This window comes from Podarcis raffonei, chromosome 4, assembly GCF_027172205.1.
Source record: "Podarcis raffonei isolate rPodRaf1 chromosome 4, rPodRaf1.pri, whole genome shotgun sequence".
Taxonomy (NCBI): domain Eukaryota; kingdom Metazoa; phylum Chordata; class Lepidosauria; order Squamata; family Lacertidae; genus Podarcis; species Podarcis raffonei.
Genome location: NC_070605.1, coordinates 20,899,923 through 20,921,560, shown reverse-complemented (window position 1 = coordinate 20,921,560; position 21,638 = coordinate 20,899,923). Strand labels below are relative to the sequence as shown.

General features: G+C 44.4%; 1 protein-coding gene across 1 annotated transcript in view; it reads left to right on the top strand.

The window, feature by feature from the left end:
* The window catches only part of PGR (progesterone receptor), a 62,227-nt gene extending 41,556 nt beyond the window's left edge, over positions 1-20,671 (top strand). The window contains exons 4-8 of the mRNA XM_053385679.1: positions 11,375-11,677; positions 15,587-15,731; positions 17,570-17,700; positions 18,750-18,907; positions 20,368-20,671. Coding sequence (XP_053241654.1) covers positions 11,375-11,677; positions 15,587-15,731; positions 17,570-17,700; positions 18,750-18,907; positions 20,368-20,523 — 893 coding nt within the window. The 3' untranslated portion in view covers positions 20,524-20,671. The remainder of the gene's footprint in view (positions 1-11,374; positions 11,678-15,586; positions 15,732-17,569; positions 17,701-18,749; positions 18,908-20,367) is intronic.
* Positions 20,672-21,638: the final 967 nt, after the last annotated feature.

The window sequence follows — 21,638 nt, the reverse complement described above, 5'->3', positions numbered from 1 at the left end:
CGACGTAACTGCCTTTCCAGGACTTCAGAAGCTGTTAAATTTTAACATTGCCATTAATGGATAGATCCTGTTAGCCATCTTGCATTTTGGAAGGGTGGAGTGCAGATCGGCTCACTAAATTACAGGTAAATTTGCGGAATGCAGCTGAAATAAATGTAACATTTGGATGAGGAGTGACAATCATTTCACTGATGAGGGGAAAGAGAAATTATCCAGCCATTTCTTGTGTGTGGCTCAACATTTGGGGTGACTGTAGCATCACATGTCCCCTCCCTCCTTCCCCTCTTCTACCAGTACAAATACAGTGGTACCTCGGGTTACATATGCTTCAGGTTACATACACTTCCGGTTACAGACTCCGCTAACCCAGAAATAGTACCTTGGGTTAAGAACTTTGCTTCAGGATGAGAACAGAAATCATGCAGTGGCGGCGCAGCGGCAGCAGGAGGCCCCATTAGCTAAAGTAGTGCTTCAGGTTAAGAACAGACCTCCAGAACGAATTAAGTTCTTAAGTTCTTAACCCGAGGTACCACTGTAAATCTGTATAAAGTGGTGCTTCAGGTTAAGAACAGTTTCAGGTTAAGAATGGACCTCCGGAACGAATTAAGTACTTAACCCGAGGTACCACTGTATATTACTTTGGCCATCACTTCACATACTTCACAGTGAGCTCAACCTAGAGTGAGGTGTTCAACTCATTATGAGTAAACATAACCGTAGTCATGTTCATTAATTCTAATGGGTCTCAGTAAAACGTAGCTTAGGACCGCCTAGTGTATTTCCAGAAATTTGCTAGGGAAATTTGGGTGGGGTACAGGTATTGGTGCGGGCGAAAGGTGGCCATCACAGAAAAAACACATGATGCCTAGAATTCAGATAAGAGCCTGCAAAGCTGGGGTAGGAAAGAGAAACTTCTCAGAAATGTTCTCCGGAAAATGTCTTCTAAGAAATTTCAGCTTTTCTCTGCTTCAAGGAGCCATTGCAAGGCAACACATTTTTTTTGTTAAAAAAAGATTGCTCTAACTGTTGACAGCTCTTAAGTTCTAGAAACTGTCTTTTGATCCACAGTGCAGATGTACAACATCTGGCTTTATAGCTGTTCATTCTGCAACTGGGCCACACTACACACGCTGTTGTGCAACAGTGTGTGTGTGTGTGTGTGCAACTTATTTCCATTTGATGAAAAGCAGCTGCCAGAGCCTGCTTCTTTTGAGATTTTCTGTCCAAAATTCACCTCCCTACCCAAGCTGCTAACCCTGCCAAGATCTTTCCTTTGAAGAAAAAAGTGCACCAGGGTGGATTTGTTGTTGTTGTTGTTGTTGTTGTTGTTGTTGTTGTTGTTGTTACAAATCAAGCCAACTTAGGACTCAGCTAGGCTGGTAAAGAAAAAGTGATTTATATGTGTTGTATGTGCCATATAACATTGTGCCACCAGGTGACGACGTACAGTCCCGTTTCTCGCTACCTGTTTTCCGTTTTAAATTTACAGTGCTTTCAACTGAAACGCTTCTTTGATGTGTCTAGATGTAGCCTTGCACTCAATGCATGACATACAGTGGTACCTCGGTTTAAGAACAGTCCTGTTTACGAACAATTCAGTTTACGAATTCCGCAAAACCAGAAGTAGTATCCCGGTTTGCGAACTTTACCTCAGTCTAAGAATGAAATCTGAATGGTGGAAGGGCACTGGTGGTGGGAGGCCTCATTAGGGAAAGCGCGCCTCGGTTTAAGAACGGTTTTGTTTTAAGAATGGACTTCCGGAATGGATTAAGTTCGTAAACTGAGGTACCACTGTATTGAGTTTGGTCTTCACAGTCTTCTCTCAACTTGACTTCACAGTCTCTTTGTAACTCAGCCCCCGCTTACCCCTAACTGAGCCCTATCTAGCATCTTATCTTGTCAGGTTCTATCTATAATTCTCCACTTCCTCTTGAGATTGGTTGACCTGGTTGGCTTCTGGGTCTTCAGGAGGGTGACCCAAGGTCCGTCCATCACTGATGGAGGAACATGGGCTTGTCTCTGGGTTTGCCAGGCACTCTGGGCTTAAAAGAGCCCGGCAGGTTCGAAGTCACAGTAGTAGGCCAATATGTTTCCACAGTCTCGTAGCTCTAAGCTGAGGAGAACAGGCTGAGAGCCAAAGCAAGCCTCTTTTGTGGACAGAACCCCCAGCTGCCCTGCCCAGTCCCAAGTTTGCAGGGGTTCAGAGAGATTGGGGGTTGCTCTTGTTCTTGTGCTGTGTTCCAAAAGGGCAAAAGTAATTTCTCCCCTTTCTTTGCCTGGGTGTGTGTGTGTGTGTGTGTCTGTGTCAGCATGGTCCTGGTGCCCGCAAAGTTATCACTGGTCACGCCCAAGTTTTAGGGACCCTCCGCTGTGCCTAAAATTCAGCAGAAATGCCCAGCCTTCTTTCAAACAACTCAGGAAAGAGCTCTGAACCATTCCCTTATTCCGAATAGGATTCCTCGCAAGAAAAGGGAAAGTTGATAGCTATGCTCTGAATAGCCAGCAGCTATATTTTTTTTAAAAAAGACAACAGCTGTAATGACCCGCCAAATAATAGCGATAAGTTTTTGCTAGAACTGCTTTGTTTAATGGGGTGTTTGCGTTCCAATTTGCATTTATAGCCCTGCAATTAAGCATTCTTTCCTTGTTACTACTTCTAAATGTCGCATTCCTTCACTCCTTCTCAGCTGGCACCCGTGTTGGCTCTGTCATCATTTTTCCGACAGTTTCCTTGCACAGGATTGAACACTCTATTGTTCCGCTACTGCTCAGAGACAATGGCTTTGCCCGTGAGATCATCATAATTTCATTAGTGACCAGAGGCATAAATGAGACCATTTTTTAAAAAAAAATCCTTTGTAAAGCTGATCAGATCGCCATCGCACATTATTTTTAGTTTACTTTGTTATATTTATTATGCTCATTCTGTGAAGCCTTAGGCAGGGTCAAGGGTTAGCAAACTGTTTTGCCCAATCCAGTTGGTTTTCTTTTTATGGAGTGTGGCAATGGAGATGGGGAAGAAGTTTGATTCAGTTCACATTTAAAGGCATACCTACTTAATTTATACTTTCCAATAGACTATGTAAGCCAAAGGGGCACCCATTCTTCGGAATTCACATTTCTCCAAATTTTTCGGTACACTCCTGCAGCCAATGTATAAAATGCATTTACTAAGGGTAAACAATGCGTATGAATGCATATATTAGTTTTTTTAAAATCCCCAAAAGCATTGTATTAGGGGAAATAGCCTTACCCCCCCCCAAAAAAAATGAACACAAGGGAAGATTGCATACTGTAATGTGTACGTTAGGAAAAATTTGCACAGAAGTGCTGACGAATTTTCATGGGGATTAAGCCTCGCCTTTTCTCCTGTAAAATGATTCTCTTTGGGGCTGGGCTGGGCGTGGGAGAGAGGATGGCATTAAGGTTCCTTGTGGCTAGCAGTGCACCAAGAAGGGAGAGGAAGGCAATTCAGTTGGTGAACCTCCCCAATTTGCACTTTACAAAATGCAGCCGTCTTTTGAAAACTGCACTTCTCTTAACTTTGCAATGCATTTCTTCAGGCAAGCAGTGCGCCCACCCACACACACACACACATGCCTACACTGTGGTAAAGTGTGCATAAAATAACATACACAAATACATTTTACAGTGGTACCTTTAGTTGCGGACTTAATCCGTTTCGGGGTGCCGTTCGCACCCTGAAAAGTCCATAACTAGAGCGCCTCTTCTGCACATGTGTATGGCGCAATCGAGTGCTTCTGTGCATGTGCAAGGCGTGCAGATCACTTCTGCACATGCATGAAGTGCGCAGATCGCTTCTGCGCATGTGCGGGCAGCGAACCCGGAAGTAAACACTTCCAGGCTTGCCACGTTTATAAGTTGAAAGTCTGTAACAAGAGCAGAATGCAACACGAGGTATGACGTTAGGGGACATGGCTTTGCAAATAATGCATTTTAGGCATACAAACAAACACTCTGAGAAGTTCATGCAGAAGTGCTGGTGAATTTTCATGAGGAACTGTTACAGGAAAATGGGCAAACCAATGTTAAGATGTGGAAAACTGAAGGGTGGAGAAATGAGAAGCTGAGAGAAGCAGGAATTGAGAAATTTGCCCATCCCTAGTAGTGGAGGTTAAATAGTTATTCAACCTGCAGTAGCACTGGAGAATCTAGTATGATGAGCCCTTTCGTGTCCCTTTTCAATAAACCTAACAGCTATCCTATCTATATCACATCCCAGGAGGGGGGGAAATGAAAACCCTTTGCAAGTAAGATTTTTCACAAGATGTTACTTCAAATTTGTCTTTGAAATCTTGATCTATCACCCCTGCTTTGTTCTCTAGGCTGGGCCCACTCCTTCTGGAGTACATAGAGAACTAAGAGGGCAGAGTGACCTTGGAGGCAGAATTATGGTAGTCTGTCGGGAAATAATAAATCGTCAACATTTTTCACCTACTTATTTGGTGAAGCATTCTTCATAGAAACTTGTCTGTTTGCAGTGAATTGTCTAGCACAGCTTGGTACCTTCTCTTCCAACTTTCTTCCACACCCTCGGGAAAAGTGGAATAAATCTAAATCAAGAATTAGGTATGAATAGTTCTGTAGGAGACCAAACAGACTATTGATCATCCCTTGCCTTTTCCTCCAGTGCTACTCCTAACACCAAATGTTGTCTAATACAGAATATGAATCTGGGAGACACTTTATGTTTTTCTCTGGATATTTCCACATTGCCTCAAAAGCTGCTCCGTGTTTCTGACATACATCTGCAAAAGGGAAGAAGCAAATTTCCCCATTTATTGCATGCTTATGCTGACTTTGCATGAAATTTAAATCCTAACATCACTGTACTGTGTTCCTTCCTCACAATGTAAACCTCTGCAGGTTTACTCAGAAGTAAGTGCCACTGAGTGCTGCTGTATTCAGTGGGGCTTGGTCCCACAAAAGCATTGTGTAGATTGCAGCCTAAAAGTCACAGAAATCTGACTTAATTCCCCATGGTGTTTAATGTTTTAATTTGTTGGAAGCCACCCAGAGTGGCAGGGGCATCGCAGTCTGATGGACAGCACAGTCGTCGTCTTCTTCTTCTTCTTCTTCTTCTTCTTCTTCTTCTTCTTCTTCTTCTTCACCAGCTAAAAGGCATAGAAACCAGATACTGTGCAGATACTAGCTATTTCACATCCATTGGATCTAACTAGCACTCATTAGGTTCCCTATTCAAAGGAAAGATTGGATACGTATTATGCATCCATTTATTGCAATTAGTGCTCATAATATTTCCCTGCCCAATTGCTTTCTAGACTGTTACTTTGCACCCTCCTCCATTCTGTGAAGCATCCCTTTCCCTTCTTCTAGGGCTGCATTCATACAGCATTTGATCCCCTTTCCCCTACATTTCCCCAAACTGTTAATTTCTGCATTATATTTGAACTTTCACATGATGTAAAAGCCACTTCTGGAAAAGTAATGGAATATAGTGCTTGCTTAGCACTCATGTCCATGTTATTTTATACTGGGGGAGTGGGGGAACCCTGTCGACAGCCCCCTTAACATGGAAAATCACAGGAGCAAAGTGATGAAATAAGCAGACACAACTTTCTAGGCCAGGGTTGGTGCACTGCATAGGGCTGGCAGGTTGCACACCTGTCTATCACTTGACATTACAGTGACACCTGGTGACCCATTTTTGCCCATGCAGTTTGAAACAGAGCCTTGTAGCAACAGTCAGCAGTTGCAACACCCTTTGCATGGGGCTTCCCAAGTGCCAACAATCAGTTTGTTTGCAGGCAACCCATTGGCAATGCCTGCAAAGTCCCTTTTATCAAAGCCCCATCTTTGATTGTAGGGCAGGTGGCCGTGGCTAGGCTGAAACGGCTTCACAGACCTAGTGGATCTCATTCAGCTCATACCCCTGTTCTAGACCAGGGCAAGGGTGAGAATTGCCCATTTATTGCTATAACCTACCTTGAGTCTTTGGGGCACAGCAGACTATAAACCTAAATTAGCAGAAGATGATCCAGGATGTGGCTCATGATATTACATAGCTATAGTGTCTCTGATCCCGAACTTAGTTGGTTCCAGAGGCAACAACAGACCCAAAATGTTTAAATTTAATAGCAAGCAATCATCTCCAGCTTGACTTGGAACATTCAGATTCATTTTTATAGCAGGCCCAAAGTAGCTTGGTATATGCTTGGGCCTATGCTCAGTCCAAGTCTTGTTGCACTGTGTGATGGCATCCGGCACACAGTAAGCTCGGAGATCCCTTTTTAAAATACCTGCCCAATGGAGCACTACGATCCCCGGAAACCTTGCCTTTCTGTGCCATTTTACTGGGCACCACAATGTAAGAAGGAAATTGATAAGCTGGAATGGGTGCAGAGGAGGGGCAACCTCAGCGGTCTGGAAACCAAAACTTATGAGGTGGGTACGTTTAGCCTGGAAAAGAAGAGACTGAGATATGACAGCCATCTGCAACTATCTCAAGGGCTGTCACATGGAGGAAGGAACATGCTTGTTTTCTCCCACTCTGGAGGGTAAGACTTGAACCATAGAATCATAGAATCATAGAGTTGGAAGAGACCACAAGGGCCATCGAGTCCAACCCCCTGCCAAGCAGGAAACACCATCAGAGCACTCCTGACATATGGTTGTCAAGCCTCTGCTTAAAGACCTCCAAAGAAGGAGATTCCACCACACTCCTTGGCAGCAAATTCCACTGTCAAACAGCTCTTACTGTCAGGAAGTTCTTCCTAATGTTTAGGTGGAATCTTCTTTCCTGCAGTTTGGATCCATTGCTCCGTGTCCGCTTCTCTGGAGCAGCAGAAAACAACCTTTCTCCCTCCTCTATGTGACATCCTTTTATATATTTGAACATGGCTATCATATCACCCCTTAACCTCCTCTTCTCCAGGCTAAACATGCCCAGCTCCCTTAGCCGTTCCTCATAAGGCATCATTTCCAGACCTTTTACCATTTTGGTTGCCCTCCTCTGGACACGTTCCAGTTTCTCAGTGTCCTTCTTGAACTGTGGTGCCCAGAACTGGACACAGTACTCCAGGTGAGGTCTGACCAGAGCAGAATACAGTGGCACTATTACTTCCCTTGATCTAGATGCTATACTCCTATTGATGCAGCCCAGAATTGCATTGGCTTTTTTAGCTGCCGCGTCACACTGTTGGCTCATGTCAAGTTTGTGGTCAACCAAGACTCCTAGATCCTTTTCACATGTACTGCTCTCAAGCCAGGTGCCACCCATCTTGTATTTGTGCCTCTCATTTTTTTTGCCCAAGTGCAATACTTTACATTTCTCCCTGTTAAAATTCATCTTGTTTGTTTTGGCCCAGTTCTCCAATCTGTCAAGGTCGTTTTGAAGTGTGATCCTGTCCTCTGGGGTGTTAGCCACCCCTCCCAGTTTGGTGTCATCTGCAAATTTGATCAGGATGCCCTTGAGTCCATCATCCAAGTCGTTGATAAAGATGTTGAATAAGACCGGGCCCAAGACAGATCCCTGTGGCACCCCACTAGTCACTCTTCTCCAGGATGAAGAGGAACCATTGATGAGCACCCTTTGGGTTCGGTCAGTCAGCCAGTTACAAATCCACTGAGTGGTAGCATAGTCAAGACCGCATTTTACCAGCTTCTTTAAAAGAATATCATGGGGCACCTTGTCGAATGCCTTGCTGAAATCAAGGCAGGCTACATCCACTGCATTCCCTTCATCTACCAGGCTTGTAATTCTGTCAAAAAACGAGATCAGGTTAGTCTGACATGACTTATTTTTCAGAAATCCATGCTGACTATTGGTGATCAAAGCATTCCTTTCTAGGTGCTCACAGACTGTTGGCTTAATGATCTGCTCCAGAATCTTCCCTGGTATTGATGTCAGACTGACTGGGCGGTAATTATTTGGGTCCTCTCTTTTCCCCTTTTTGAAAATAGGGACAACATTTGCCCTCCTCCAGTCTACCGGGACTTCGCCTGTTCTCCAGGAATTCTCAAAGATGACTGCCAGTGGTTCTGAGATCACATCTGCCAGTTCTTTTAATACTCTTGGATGCAGTTCATCTGGCCCTGGAGACTTGAATACATCTAAACTAGCCAAGTATTCTTGTACTATCTCCTTAGTTATTCTGGGCTGTGTTTTCTCTGCTGAATCATTTGCTCCAAATTCTTCAGGTCGGGCATTGTTTTCTTTATTGGAGAAGACTGAGGCAAAGAAGGCATTGAGGAGTTCAGCCCTTTCTGTGTCCCCTGTTTGCATTTCACCATCTTTTCCTCTGAGTGACCCCACTGTTTCTGAAATAGATTGTATCCCTCCATTATTACATTCCAATCGTGGGACTTATCCCACCAGGTTTCAGTGATGCCTATTATGTCGTATTTAGTTTGCTGTACCAAGAGCTCAAGCTCATCTTGTTTATTTCCCATGCTTTGTGCATTAGTGTACAGACATTGAAGTCCATTAATCATTCCCCCGTTTCTCTTATTTAAGGATTTCCCCACCACCACCACTAGGTCTGCGTGCTGTTTGCTCCATTTGGTCTATGACATTTAGATGATCATCTTCATCAATTGATAGACTCCTACCTTCAGTAGCACTGTCTCCCTCCCCCACATTAGTCAGTTTAAAGCCCTCCTGATGAGGTTTCTGAGATTTTTGGCAAAAGCATTCCTCCCAACCGTTGTGAGGTGCAGCCCATCGCTTGCCAGAAGTCCATCTTCAAGAAACTGCAGTCCGTGATCTAAGAATCCAAACCGTTCCTGTTTACACCATTTGCGAAGCCAGCTGTTCACTTCCACTATTTTTCGCTCTCTCCCTGGGCCACATCGTTCAACTGGGAGGACAGATGAGATGACAATTTGTGCATTTAATTGCTTCAATTTCCTGCCCAGAGCCTCATAGTCTCTTTTGATCTTCTGGAGGCTATTGCTTGCAGTGTCATTGGTTTCCACATGAACCAAGAGGAAGGGGTATTTGTCAGTGGGTTTTATGATTCCTTGGAGTCGTTCAGTTACATCTTGGATCTTAGCCCCGGGGAGACAGCACATTTCCCGAGACATCTTGTCAGGCCCACAGATCACTGCTTCTGTTCCCCTCAGTAGGGAATCCCCTATCACCACTACACGCCTCCTCTTAGGTTTGGTTGGGGTTCTTCCGTGAGCTGTCCGTTCCAAGGTCGCCTGTCCGTTCCAAGGTTTGATTGGGGTTCTTCCGTGAGCTGTCCGTTCCAAGGTCGCCTTCCGTGAGCTGTCCGTTCCAAGGACTGACTTTGCTGCTCGCCTTCATATACCTGATCAACTGTAATGAGGGAGAGATCCTCAAATGGAGTCTGTTCTTCGTCTTCCACGCTAGGGGAGAGGACCTCAAAGCGATTGTGTATTTCTAAACAATCAGAGCGAACCCTGGGCCTCCTACTTCTTTGAGTCACGTTTCTCCATATATCTGGCTCCTGTGCTGGTGAACTAGCCTCCTTCTCAGGGGAGTCCCCTGTCTCCTCCTTGGTAGAGACGGTGTGCTCTGTTGCTTCCAAGAAGAGCTCCAGCACTCTAATTCTTTGGAGCGTAGCTACACGTTCCTCCAGTTGCTGGACTTTGTCTTTTAAGAGGGCAATCAACATGCAATTGCTGCAGGTAAAGCTGCCTGCAACCTTTGGCAAGATGGCAAACATTGCGCAGGAACCGCAGGCGACTGCAGCTGTTCCCTCACCCTCCATCTTGAGAACGTGTCGTTGGGGGTGGCTACAGCGGTCCTCCATCATAAAAAGTGTGAAGAAAAAACCTAGGTCTCCCCCAACAAAGGTTTGAGACAAGCTCCCCTAAATCTAAAAGATGGATCAAACTGCGCGCGCCGCTCTGATATGCTCTGATAAGCTCCTCCCACAGCTAATCCCCTGCCTCAACAGAAACCCTGCCCCCTCTGACCTTTGCACAGGGAGAGCAGCTAATCAGCCACAAAGAAACACACACACAAGAAAACTCTTTTGCTCCTTCTTCAGCTGCTGCCCTGCAAGCTCTGAACCAATAGCTTCAAGTTACAAGAAAGGATATTCCAACTCAACATCAGGAAGAATGATCTGAAATCTGTTTGACAGTGGAATAGACTCCCTCAGGAGGTTGTGGACTCTCCTTCCTTTAAAGCAGAGGTTGGATGGCCATCTGCCATGGATGCTTTAGTTGAGATTCCTGCATTGCAGGGGGTTAGACTAGATGACCCTTGGGGTCCCTTCTAACTCTACAATTCTGTGTTTCTATGATTCTCTTGTGATGCCCCTGCTGCCCTCTTCTTTTTCTGCAAAAGATAACTGGCAGTGATAGGGCTCCTGCAGCCTTGATTCAGTACCATGATGGCAGAGAATTGCAAGTTACTAAGGCTTGGGGGGGTCATTGCTACATTTCTCAGACTCCTGGCAACCACAAGTTACAACAGAGAATGAAGGGGGTTGCTTTGGTGGCCAAACTACCATATTTTTTCCAGCTATAGGACACCCCATGTATAAGACCCCCCTATTTTTGGGGACCCAATTTTAAGAAAATGAGGGGAGATGGCCCGGTGGGTGGGAGCGCATCCTCCCCTGTTGCTGCCATGTGGGGGAAAGGATCCAGGGAGTGCCCGCCATGCGCAGCGGCATTGGGGGAAGTTGCACTCCCGCCAACGAGCTGGCTGGTGGCTCGCAGCTTCTCCCCCCACGCAGCTGCGGGCAGAAAACACCCACCAGATCGCTGCCCCCTCGCTGCGGCATTGGGGGAAGCCGCGCTTCCATCAACCGGATGGCTGGCAGCGCCCCGCTCCCCCCCATGCCACTATCTGTGTGTTGGACGACCTCAGTTATTTAATGTGATTTTTGAGTCAAAAAACCTCGTCCAATACACAGAAAAATATGGTAACTATGAGTTGAGCCTCAGCAGTAGCAGATGGTGAAGTCTCTCCATTTACTTTACCTCTGGTCAGTTGCTCTGCTGCTGTTTACCAGGAGGGTGAGGGCGATCTCAACATGGTACCAACCCACTGGCAGCAGCACCAGTCTGCCTCCCCAAGTGCCTTTGCAGCACACCAGTCACACCACTGCCCCTATCTCCTTGTAAGTAGTAGCAATGCGGCCGACTAGAGGTCAGGTGAGCGGCAGCTTACCCACCTTGCCATCGAGGAGTCCAGGCTCAATTCATCATTAGCTAAGAACTTTAAAGCAGAGTTGGTTTGTACTCTGATCTCACCAGTTCCCAATATTAGCTGCGCTACTATGCATATGACATTGCGAGTGTACAAAAAGCTGCTTATTGAATTAAGTATGCATTCTTATATGATGTTTTTATCTGCTTTGCATTTCTGTTTCTGTTCGCTGCCCCTTAGATGTGTGTTTTTGGATTGCAGGTCGAAAGTTTAAGAAGTTCAATAAGCTCAAAGTGCTGAGAGCATTAGATGTTGCACTCCAGCCATCGGTAGCCCTTCCTAAGGACGGCCAAGTCCTGGCACAAAGGCTCTCTTTTTCTCCAGCACAAGAAGTCCAGCTTATTCCTCCATTGATCAATGTCTTGGAGAGCATCGAACCGGAAGTGGTCTATGCAGGATATGACAACACACAACCAGAAACCCCAAGTGCTTTGTTGACCAGCCTCAATCAACTATGTGAGAGGCAGCTCCTCTGTGTAGTCAAGTGGTCCAAGTCATTACCAGGTAACAGTTTGGGTAACAGTACTGCTCTGTTCTGCTTTGTTCAGACCTTATCTGGAGAACTGTGTCCAGTTTTGAGAGTCACAGTTTAAGAAGGAAATCGACTAACTCGAATGTGGTCCAGAAGTAGGTGAGAAAGATGGGGAGGGACTTTGAGACCAAGTCCTGTAATGAAGGACTGAAAGAATCGGGTATGTTCAGCCTGGGGAAAGGATGATCAATAGTCATCTTCAAATATTTGATGGAGCAAATTTGTTCTCTGCTGCTTCAGAGGGCAGGATTCAGGCCAGCCTTTTCAAATTACCGGAAAGGGATTCCAGCTAAACATTAGGAAGAAATTTGTGATGGTATGGGTTGTTTGACTTGTTAACAATACTGCGCTAAATGAACCAGTTGGCTTGGTGTAGGACAATGTAGGCATTGTAAAAATGATAACAACAACAACATAATAAAAATCAGCCGCAATAACACATAAGATAGATATTAAGTTATCTCATGTGCCCCATCCACAGCTTTTCCCCTGCTGCTTTGATATTTAGGTGCATCTTGAATACATTATTATGCCAACAGGCCTGTGAAGTTGTTTAATTTTTATTTTGATTAGCCAGCCATCTTAATGATTATCTGTATTTTTAATTTTGAAGGGTTTAAGGATTTGACACTGTTCACCACCCTGATATTTTTCATGATATGGTGGTAAAGGAATACTTCTATAAATAAATGGTTCAGATGCTTTAATAGGACACCGATAAGATGTTTCACCATATATTTAAAGTACATCCAAAGTATATTTAAACAACATGGCTCCCCCCAAAGAATTCTGGGAACTGTAGTTTCACACTCACAAAGCACCCTTAACAAACTGCAGTTCCCAGGGTGGTGTGGATCTGCCCTCTGTTCATGCTGTCTTCTGGTGACAACTCTTTCCCCTTGCTGTTGTGAAATGAAAAGGAATTCCAGGCATCTGATTGGTCCCTGTGAGAACAGGATTCTGGATCCAATTTGCCCGTGGCTTGATCCAGCACGTGGCTTGATCTCCTTTTGTTCTCATGGAGGCGGCACATCTTAGGGTTCAGGCAAGTTCATATGAGGAAAGGCAGGTTAAACATTCATTTAATCCCTTGGAGCAATTCATGGGCAAGGCTTAAATCTAGATCTAATCCCTTATGACCACATTTCCTTCTAACCAACGAGTTGCTTTTTAAGCATCCATTTTATTTTAGCTCAGGTTGAACAGGATAACGTCTGGTGAATGGATGTGCTGCTTGGTTGTTGTTGTTTTTAAAAAATGTTTACTCCATTATATGTATTATTTTAATGAGGGAATATTTCCATATTTTCCCATGCAATAAATTTCCAGCGTATCTACTTTCCTGTTCCACCTGTTAGTTGCTATCGAAAGACAAACTATACAATGGCTATGCAGTACCTCAGGGGTCAGCAACCTGCAGCCCATGGGCCACAAGCAGTCCATGGGGGTCGTTGAAATGGCCCACGAGCCGCCCACTCAGTGAGTCCCCGCGTGCTGCGCTAAACCGATGCAGTGTGGAGCGGAGACTCACTTCCACAGTGCAGGAAATCGCATCTGCACAGATGCAATCCAGCCCACGGAGCGATGTCCATGGGAATGAAACGGCCCAGGTGAAGCAAACCTTGCCAACCCCTCAGTACCTCTACCACCAGAGATGGCATACTGCTGAATACTAGTTGCTGGAATCGATAAATGGGGACGGTGCCATAGCACTTGGGTCCTGCTTGTGAGCATCCCATAAGGGCATCTCTCTGGCTACCGAGAGAGCAGGATGCTGCACCAGATGGCCTGATTCTTCTTGCATTCCTATAGCCCTCAGTGCTCCAACGCCTGTGGCTTTCTCAGCATTGCTTTAATCGTTTCAGCAAGGTGGCTGCGGGGAGAGGAGATGTGTGCTTCTCTTATTTACTGAGCATATTAATGCAAACCCAGCTTGTCCACAGTAAGAAGATTGCATAGGCCAAACCTGCATAATTTGAGACCCTCTGTGCCAGACGCCATCCACCGTACGTGCCTTTTGAAATGAGAAGGGCTGCAAATTCTCTTTCCTTTTTTCTTTTTAAATCATTTTTATTAGTTTTTGCATATATTTTCCAAACAAAACATCACATCACAGCATCCTCATTTTGGCTATTATAGCCTGTGATTTCCGTTAATGCTGTCTAGTGATTTTCAAATTTGTTATCTGATCTTGCTTTTTATTATTATAATTAGTGCTTTTAAACTTCGTCTCCTAATTATTTCCTTCCTAAATCATTTTACAATAATTTATATAGTCCTCCTTACAAAACTTCTTGTAAGCGAAGTTACATGAATGCAATTGTCTTCCAAATAAGGCATATATTTCTTCCAATCCTTAAGGAAGTCCTGGTCTTTCTGGTTCCGAATTCTCCCAGTCAACTTTGCCAGTTATAATAATAATAACAATAATTTATTATTTATACCCCGCCCATCTGGCTGAGTTTCCCCAGCCACTCTGGGCGGCTCCCAATCAAGTGTTAAAAACAGTACAGCCTTAAATATTAAAAACTTCCCTGAACAGGGCTGCCTTCAGATGTCTTTTAAAGATAGGTTAGCTGCTTGTTTCCTTCACATCTGAAGGGAGGGTGTTCCACAGGGTGGGCGCCACTACCAAGAAGGCCCTCTGCCTGGTTCCCTGTAACCTCACTTCTCGCAATGAGGGAACCGCCAGAAGGTACTCGGCGCTGGATCTCAGTGTCCAGGCTGAACGATGGGGGTGGAGACGCTCCTTCAGGTATACAGGACCAAGGCTGTTCTGCATCCTCCATGTAATGGCTTTAGGGGTTGCTTGTGCGTAAGTTGCCGCCGCTCTGGGCTAGGTTGGCTGGTTAAACCATTTCTCGCTGGACAGCCATCCACGCCGTGGCTGTTCAGTCTCTGGCAGAATCCGTCAGTGGGCGTTTCTTAAACCTTTTCCAACATAAGGGGTGATATGATAGCCATGTTCAAATATATAAAAGGATGTCACATAGAGGAGGGAGAAAGGTTGTTTTCTGCTGCTCCAGAGAAGCGGACACGGAGCAATGGATCCAAACTACAAGAAAGAAGATTCCACCTAAACATTAGGAAGAACTTCCTGACAGCAAGAGCTGTTCGACAGTGGAATTTGCTGCCAAGGAGTGTGGTGGAGTCTCCTTCTTTGGAGGTCTTTAAGCAGAGGCTTGACAACCATATGTCAGGAGTGCTCTGATGGTGTTTCCTGCTTGGCAGGGGGTTGGACTCGATGGCCCTTGTGGTCTCTTCCAACTCTATGATTCTATGATTCTATGATAAAAGTTGTTTGACGCCCGGTCTCCTCCTACTCTCCCTGCACGGAAGTCTTCTGCGCAGGGAGGGTGTGGGTAGCGGAGGACCTGTGCTCTGCCCGCTGGTGTCCAGTGAAGAGTCCCGGAGCCTGCTCTCTGCTTCCCCTATTGGCCCCCCTCTATCCCTGGTGTTGCGCTGATTTTCTTCCCCAACAGGAGACCTGCCTCTCTCCCTGCTTGGCCCCTCTCCAGCATCGCTGTGGAGCCTCGCCTCCTCCTCTAGTTCCGATGGCAGTTCCCTGACACTCCATCAGTTTTATTTGCCACTCCTCCTTCACTGGTAATTCTTCCTGTTTCCGTCGTTGGGCTAATAGTACTCTCGCTACTGTAGTTGCGTATAAAAACAAGTTTTTATCCTGTCTATTAATTTCTGTCCTTCAATAACAATACCAAGTAAAAATGCTTCTGGTCTTTTCACAAATGTATATTTCAACATTTTCTTCATCTCATTATATGTCATTTCCCAGAAGCATTTTACTTTCTTCAAGCCCACCACATATGGTAAAAGGCACCTTTTCACGTTGTTAACCTGCCTCCTCCTCTCCACTTTTCCAGGATTCCGGGGCCTTCACATTGATGATCAGATAACCCTTATCCAGTACTCCTGGATGAGCCTAATGGTGTTTGCCATGGGATGGAGGTCTTATAAGCATGTCTGTGGGCAGATGCTGTATTTTGCACCTGACTTAATACTGAATGAGTAAGTAAAGGATTCCAGCTTCTCTTGCGTTATTCACATGCTCTTGCTCTCTAAACATTGCATGCATTAAGCAATGCCAGTTCCAACTACCTGCAGCGGTAGGTAAATATAACAGGAGGTTAAAATAGATGCAGTATTTTAGAAGCCTGGGTGAATAAAAATGTTTCCACCTGGTGCCAAAAGAAAATAAGGACCGGATTGCCAAAATGTTAATTGCCAGGAATTGGAAAGGGGCTACGGTACCAACAAAGGCAGACTGGCAAAATAAGCTGGGTGAGTATCTGGAATTGGCTAAAATGACACCAATAATTAGACAACAATCAAACCAAAAACTTTTTAAAAAGAGTGGGAAAGTGGGAAAGAATATCTGGCAAAATATTGTTCCCAAATCAAACCCTTGATATGTATTGAATAAATTTCACAAAGTAAAAATTCAGATAGGTAAGTTATTTATTGTGTGTAAATGAGATAATAATCAACACAATTGAAAAGAAAATAGGATAGTAGAAGCTGCAATGAGGTGGTAGGAAGTCATGGGTGAAGAAATGTGGATATTGTTTGGATTTGTTTTATATTTAATATATGTTAAAGTATGGATTGGAATATGTAACTGTCTAATGAAAGAAAATTAAATTTAAAAAATTGAATGTAAAAAAGAAAGAAGAAAAAGGAAAGAAAAGAAGGACCAGGTGAATATTTTTGATGTGGTGAGTTCCATAAATGTGGTACCATGAGTGGAAAGGTCCCATCTCTGATCACCATCCACATTTCTTCCATTGGAGGGTGAACATGGAGCAGCTGATCGGAGACTGATGCTAATAAATAGGTTCATGCTCCCAAATAGTTTAAGGGTGTATAGGTTAAAACCAGCATTTTGAATTGTGCTTAGACCAGAAGCTACTTCAGGTGTTCTCAGACTTGCATGATAACTTCTATAGGACCAGACCCAGATAAAACAGGTGCTGTTGTTGGGTTTTGCGCTAACTGCTGTTTCTGAACAGTCTTCAAAGGCAGCCCCACATATAGGGCATGACAGCAGTCAATGCAAGATGCTGGCAGTGCATGCAACTCTCTCTCTGTCCAGGAGGGGTCACAGCTGGCGATGGTGATGATGGGTGCTTCGAAACCCAAAGGCCACATGGACCTTTAAAGATAAGACTAATCTGATAGTTCCTTTAGACTGTGAGCCTGATCTTTCAAGGGGAGTGCAACTCTATGCAGTCCAGATGGAGCCATCTGTAGTAGTTCCATCAAACCTGGCTTGAGCTTCAGTTCATTGGCTTTCTTCCAATCCATTTTTGATTGGAGGAGGGAATTGCCAAGAATTGCACATGGGTGACTGAGACCAAAAGAGTGTATAAAGCGACTGAGTCAATTCATGGCAGAATTGAGATTTGAATGGTAGTTGTCACAAACACTTTGCTTGAGAGTTCACAGCCTTCACATACCCATACTGGGTTTTGGAGGGGCTATATCAGTTAGTTGTTTTACTTACTGATCATCAGATTTTAATGCTTATCACTTATTTCCAGTCATATGCCGTAACATCGGCACATGAGATATTTGACACTGTGTTGTTTTATACTGCTGCAAAATAAAATTGGCAAAATAAAATTATTTTTTTAAAGCGACGACTTTGTGGCTTCCAAGCTCATCCTCTCTCACACACACCCTTCTTGAAGGGCTAACTTTTTATTTTATTTTTATCTGTATGGCAACAAACTTGTTAGTAAGAAAAAGTCATGATCCAGCACACTCGGTTCCAAGGTTTGTACATGGAATAATCATGGACTTAGCATTCATTTATTTAAGTTTCTTTCTTGTTTTCTGGGTGCAAGACAGAGGATGAAGGACTCATCATTCTATTCACTGTGCCTGACCATGTGGCAAATTCCCCAGGAGTTTGTCAAGCTGCAAGTAAGCAGTGAAGAGTATCTCTGCATGAAAGCCTTGCTCCTTCTCAATACAAGTAAGACACAGCTGCTGCTTCTTCTTCTTCCTCTTCCTCTTCCTCAAATGACACATTGTATGTATGCTCCATCCAGCTGCCAGGGTGAAAACAAAAAGCTGAATTTTCAAGGACCACAGGGACATAACTTAACGGTTAGGGACTATAGCTCAGAGGTGATTCCTAGCAAGTGGTATTCTGAGGTATACTGCCCTTGGTGCTGGAGGCAGGACAGAGGCATCATGGCTAGTGCTTTATCCTTCATGAATGTGTCTGGTCCCCTTTTAAAGCCATCCAAGCTGGTAGCCATCACTACATCGCAGAAGTGGGCAAGGAAGCAGTTTCCTGTTTCTGCTGCATAGCCTTTTCTGCGTCAATTGGCCCTTAAACACATGAGGATGAGCACACAAGTGTGAATAAGAGTAAAGCATTAGGAGGGGAATCTCCCCCCCATCAGCCTCACCCATCATGCAAATCTCCCCAGCCTCCAGTTGCTACCCACTGCCCAAACTCTGATCAAACATGGTTAATTTGGTGACGAACTTTGAGTTTGGATATCTGCTTCAGAGGGGCATGGTGGTGCTGTGGCCTAAACCACTGAGCCTCTTGGGCTTGCTGATCAGAAGGTCGGTGGTTCGGTCCCAGCTCCTGTCAACCTAGCAGTTCGAAAGCACATAGTAGTGCAAGTAGATAAATAGGTACCACTCTGGCGGGAAGGTAAACGGTGTTTCCATGCACTGCTCTGGTTTCGGTGTTCCGTTGTGCCAGAAGCGGCTTAGTCATGCTGGCCACATGACCCAGAAAAACTGTCTGCGGACAAACACCGGCTCCCTCAGCGAGATGAGCGCCACAACCCCAGAGTCATCTGTGACAAGACTTAACTGTCAGAGGTCCTTTACCTTTTTTTATCTGCTTCAAACTCTGTCCAACATACCCAGGTAACTTTGTGAATCTGTACAACCCCTGAGAGAGGATGAGAATGCGCTTTTTGCTTTATTTCAGAATTTGAGCAACGGGGGGCGGGGAGACAAAGCAAAACAATGTGTGTTGTCTTTCCCTCCCTCTTTCAGTTCCATTGGAAGGTCTCAGAAGCCAAAGCCAGTTCGAGGAGATGAGAACAAACTACATCAGAGAGCTGGTCAAGGCAATCGGGCTGCGGCAGAAAGGGGTCGTGGCTAGTTCGCAACGCTTCTATCAGCTGACGAAACTTATGGACTCCATGCACGATGTAAGTTTATTTCAGCAATCTGTAAGATTATCTTACTGTTACACACTTACTGTTACAGTGAAAGACTCCAAGGCTTCGAAGCTCCTGCCCAGGGTTCATTTGCCTTGGAATGAAGGTCAGCTGAGACTGTTTTGTCTTTAGGATATATGCTGTCACCGTATTTTTTGCTCTATAGGATGCACCCGACCATAGGACGCACCTTGTTTTAGAGGGGGAGAACAGGGAAAAAGAATTCTCCCCCTCTCTGCTCAGCGCCCCTTCAGCGAAACGGCAGGAGAAACGGAGCCCCTTCCATTTCTCCTCCCGCTTGGCTGAAGGGGCGCTGCGCAGCTCTCCCTCTCTGCTGAAGCCAGGAGAGTCTTGCTTTCCCGGCTTCAGCAAAAGGAACCCGAAGCCTATGGAGCACAGCGCGAGTTCCCGCTGCGCTCCAAAGGCTCCAGGCTTCATCGAAAGCAATGCGTAGCCTCCAGAGCGCGGAGGGAGCGCTCCCTCTGCACTTCAGAGGCTTTGCATTGCTATCACTGAAGCCAAGGAGCCTGCATTCATCCATAGGATGCACACACATTTCCCCTTAATTTTTAGAAAAAAGTGTGTCCTATAGAGCGAAAAATACGGTATTTACACATTTATGCGTCTTCACCCCGCTCCCAAAAGAAATCTGAAGTCGAGCTTAGAATAGCAATGTGCATATATATATGCAATTATGCAATCATTTTCTCCTTGCTAGTAGGGGTGGAGAGGAAATTAGGCTTGAGTTCTCACTTAAAGGCAAACCAACTTAATTTGCAATTTCTGAAACAATAGAAGTTATGAAACATAGCCATCCTTCGAAATCTACACTTTTTTTTTCAAATTCTGCAATGCATTTCTCTAACCCAGTAATAATGTGCACAGATATGCATGTATTGGGGAAAAGTGTACATAAAATACATGAAAATAACACAAAAATGCATTATTTTAGGGGAAATGGCTTTGCACAAATGTGTACATTAGGAAAAAATGTGTACAAACCTGTGTATATTTAAGGATCAATTTGCACAAAAATGCCGGTGAATTTTCATGAGGATTTAAAAGAAATACCCTGCAAACTGGGGTGGAAATGTGGAGAATTAAGATTGGGGGGTGGGTTGAGAAACTGAGGGAAAGAGAAACTCACAGATTGGCCCATTCCCAACTCAATCACTGGGTCTCATTCTCACATTGCCACAGTAGCTTAGTGGTCACCTAGAAATATTCACCTGTCATTTTGTCTCCCGCCATGAAGTGGGATGAGGATGAGATTGTGAGAAGCAGGGAAGATGAGAGAGAAAATATAACTTCCTGCATTGCACACAGCTTCATAAGTATCGGGCAATTATGGGATGTGGGGGGAGGCAGAGTGAAGAACAACATACATTGTTTGGATGATTTATTGATTTTTTTAATTATTGATTTTCTTGTTAAAAAATTAAAAAATACAGCTTGTGAAACAACTCCATCTCTACTGCTTGAATACTTTCCTCCAATCTCGGGCGTTGAGTGTAGACTTTCCAGAGATGATGTCGGAAGTGATCGCTGCCCAACTACCCAAGATTCTGGCAGGCATGGTGAAGCCTCTCCTCTTTCATAAAAAGTGAAATGCTGTCTCTCTTGGCTGCCTCTAACCTCTCCCCAGCCCAGCCCCATCTCTCATTGGCAGAGATAACACTCAGCAAATGTACATTTTTAAAAGATTTGAGGGAGTTGGTTCAGGGTTTGGGATTTTGCAGTGCCAGGGTTTTTAGCCCGTGTGAGTTTATGCTCCACAAATGTTCTTAAGGTAAAACTTTCTCCTATTACTATTCTTTTACAACAGGTTTTTCTGGGGGGGGGGGGTATCATGACCAATATTTGTCATAAGAAATGTTTTATAATAGGCCTGATTGAATTTCTCCCGAGGAATAAACAAGAGATCAGTTTTGTTTCGTTGTTTTCTGAGAATGGAAAGTTACCTTGTACATTTCCCCTCTTCATATTATTCATTTTTAAATTTCTGCAATGTATTAAGGTTTTAGCTTTTAATACATTTGTGCGAGCACGTGGCTGTATGTGTATATGTATATAAAATGCAAAGAATGTGTTGAAAATAAAATATAAATTGTCTTCTACCTTGGGAAATGTATTCTTTCTCTTCTTTGAAATTTATCTTGCTGGTCAGAGGGTGGTGCTGATTTTTTTACAGTGGCCCAGAGAAAACATGAGGGTACTTTCACATATTAGGATTATTTAGGTTCTTGGTTCAATTGTGGCTGTGTTGGTCAGAATCAACAGTAGCACCAGCGATTATTTGGGTGGGGTGGGGTGGAATCTCCCAATCAATCTCCCTCCCCAGGGAACTCTGGGAATTGTACTTCTGTGAGGGGAATAGGGGTCTTCTAACAACTCTCAGCACCCTTAACAAACTACAGTTCCCAGGATTCTTTGGGGGAAGCCACGAGAATTTAAAGTGATATCACACCACTTCAAATGTATAGTGCAGATGTGACCTACAGTACATCAAACAATTGAGGCAGAAACGGCTCTTAACAGCAAGCAAATCTCTAGCAACCAAAATCTGAGGTTAGGAAGAAATGTATTTTTTTTAAATGATTCTTTATTATAATACTTTAATTATCATATGTACAAACACTGCCAAATCCTATGTAGTACATTTCAACATAAACCAGGCACATTTTGAGACAAAGGTCTGCATCGGTGGCCTAATATAGCATGA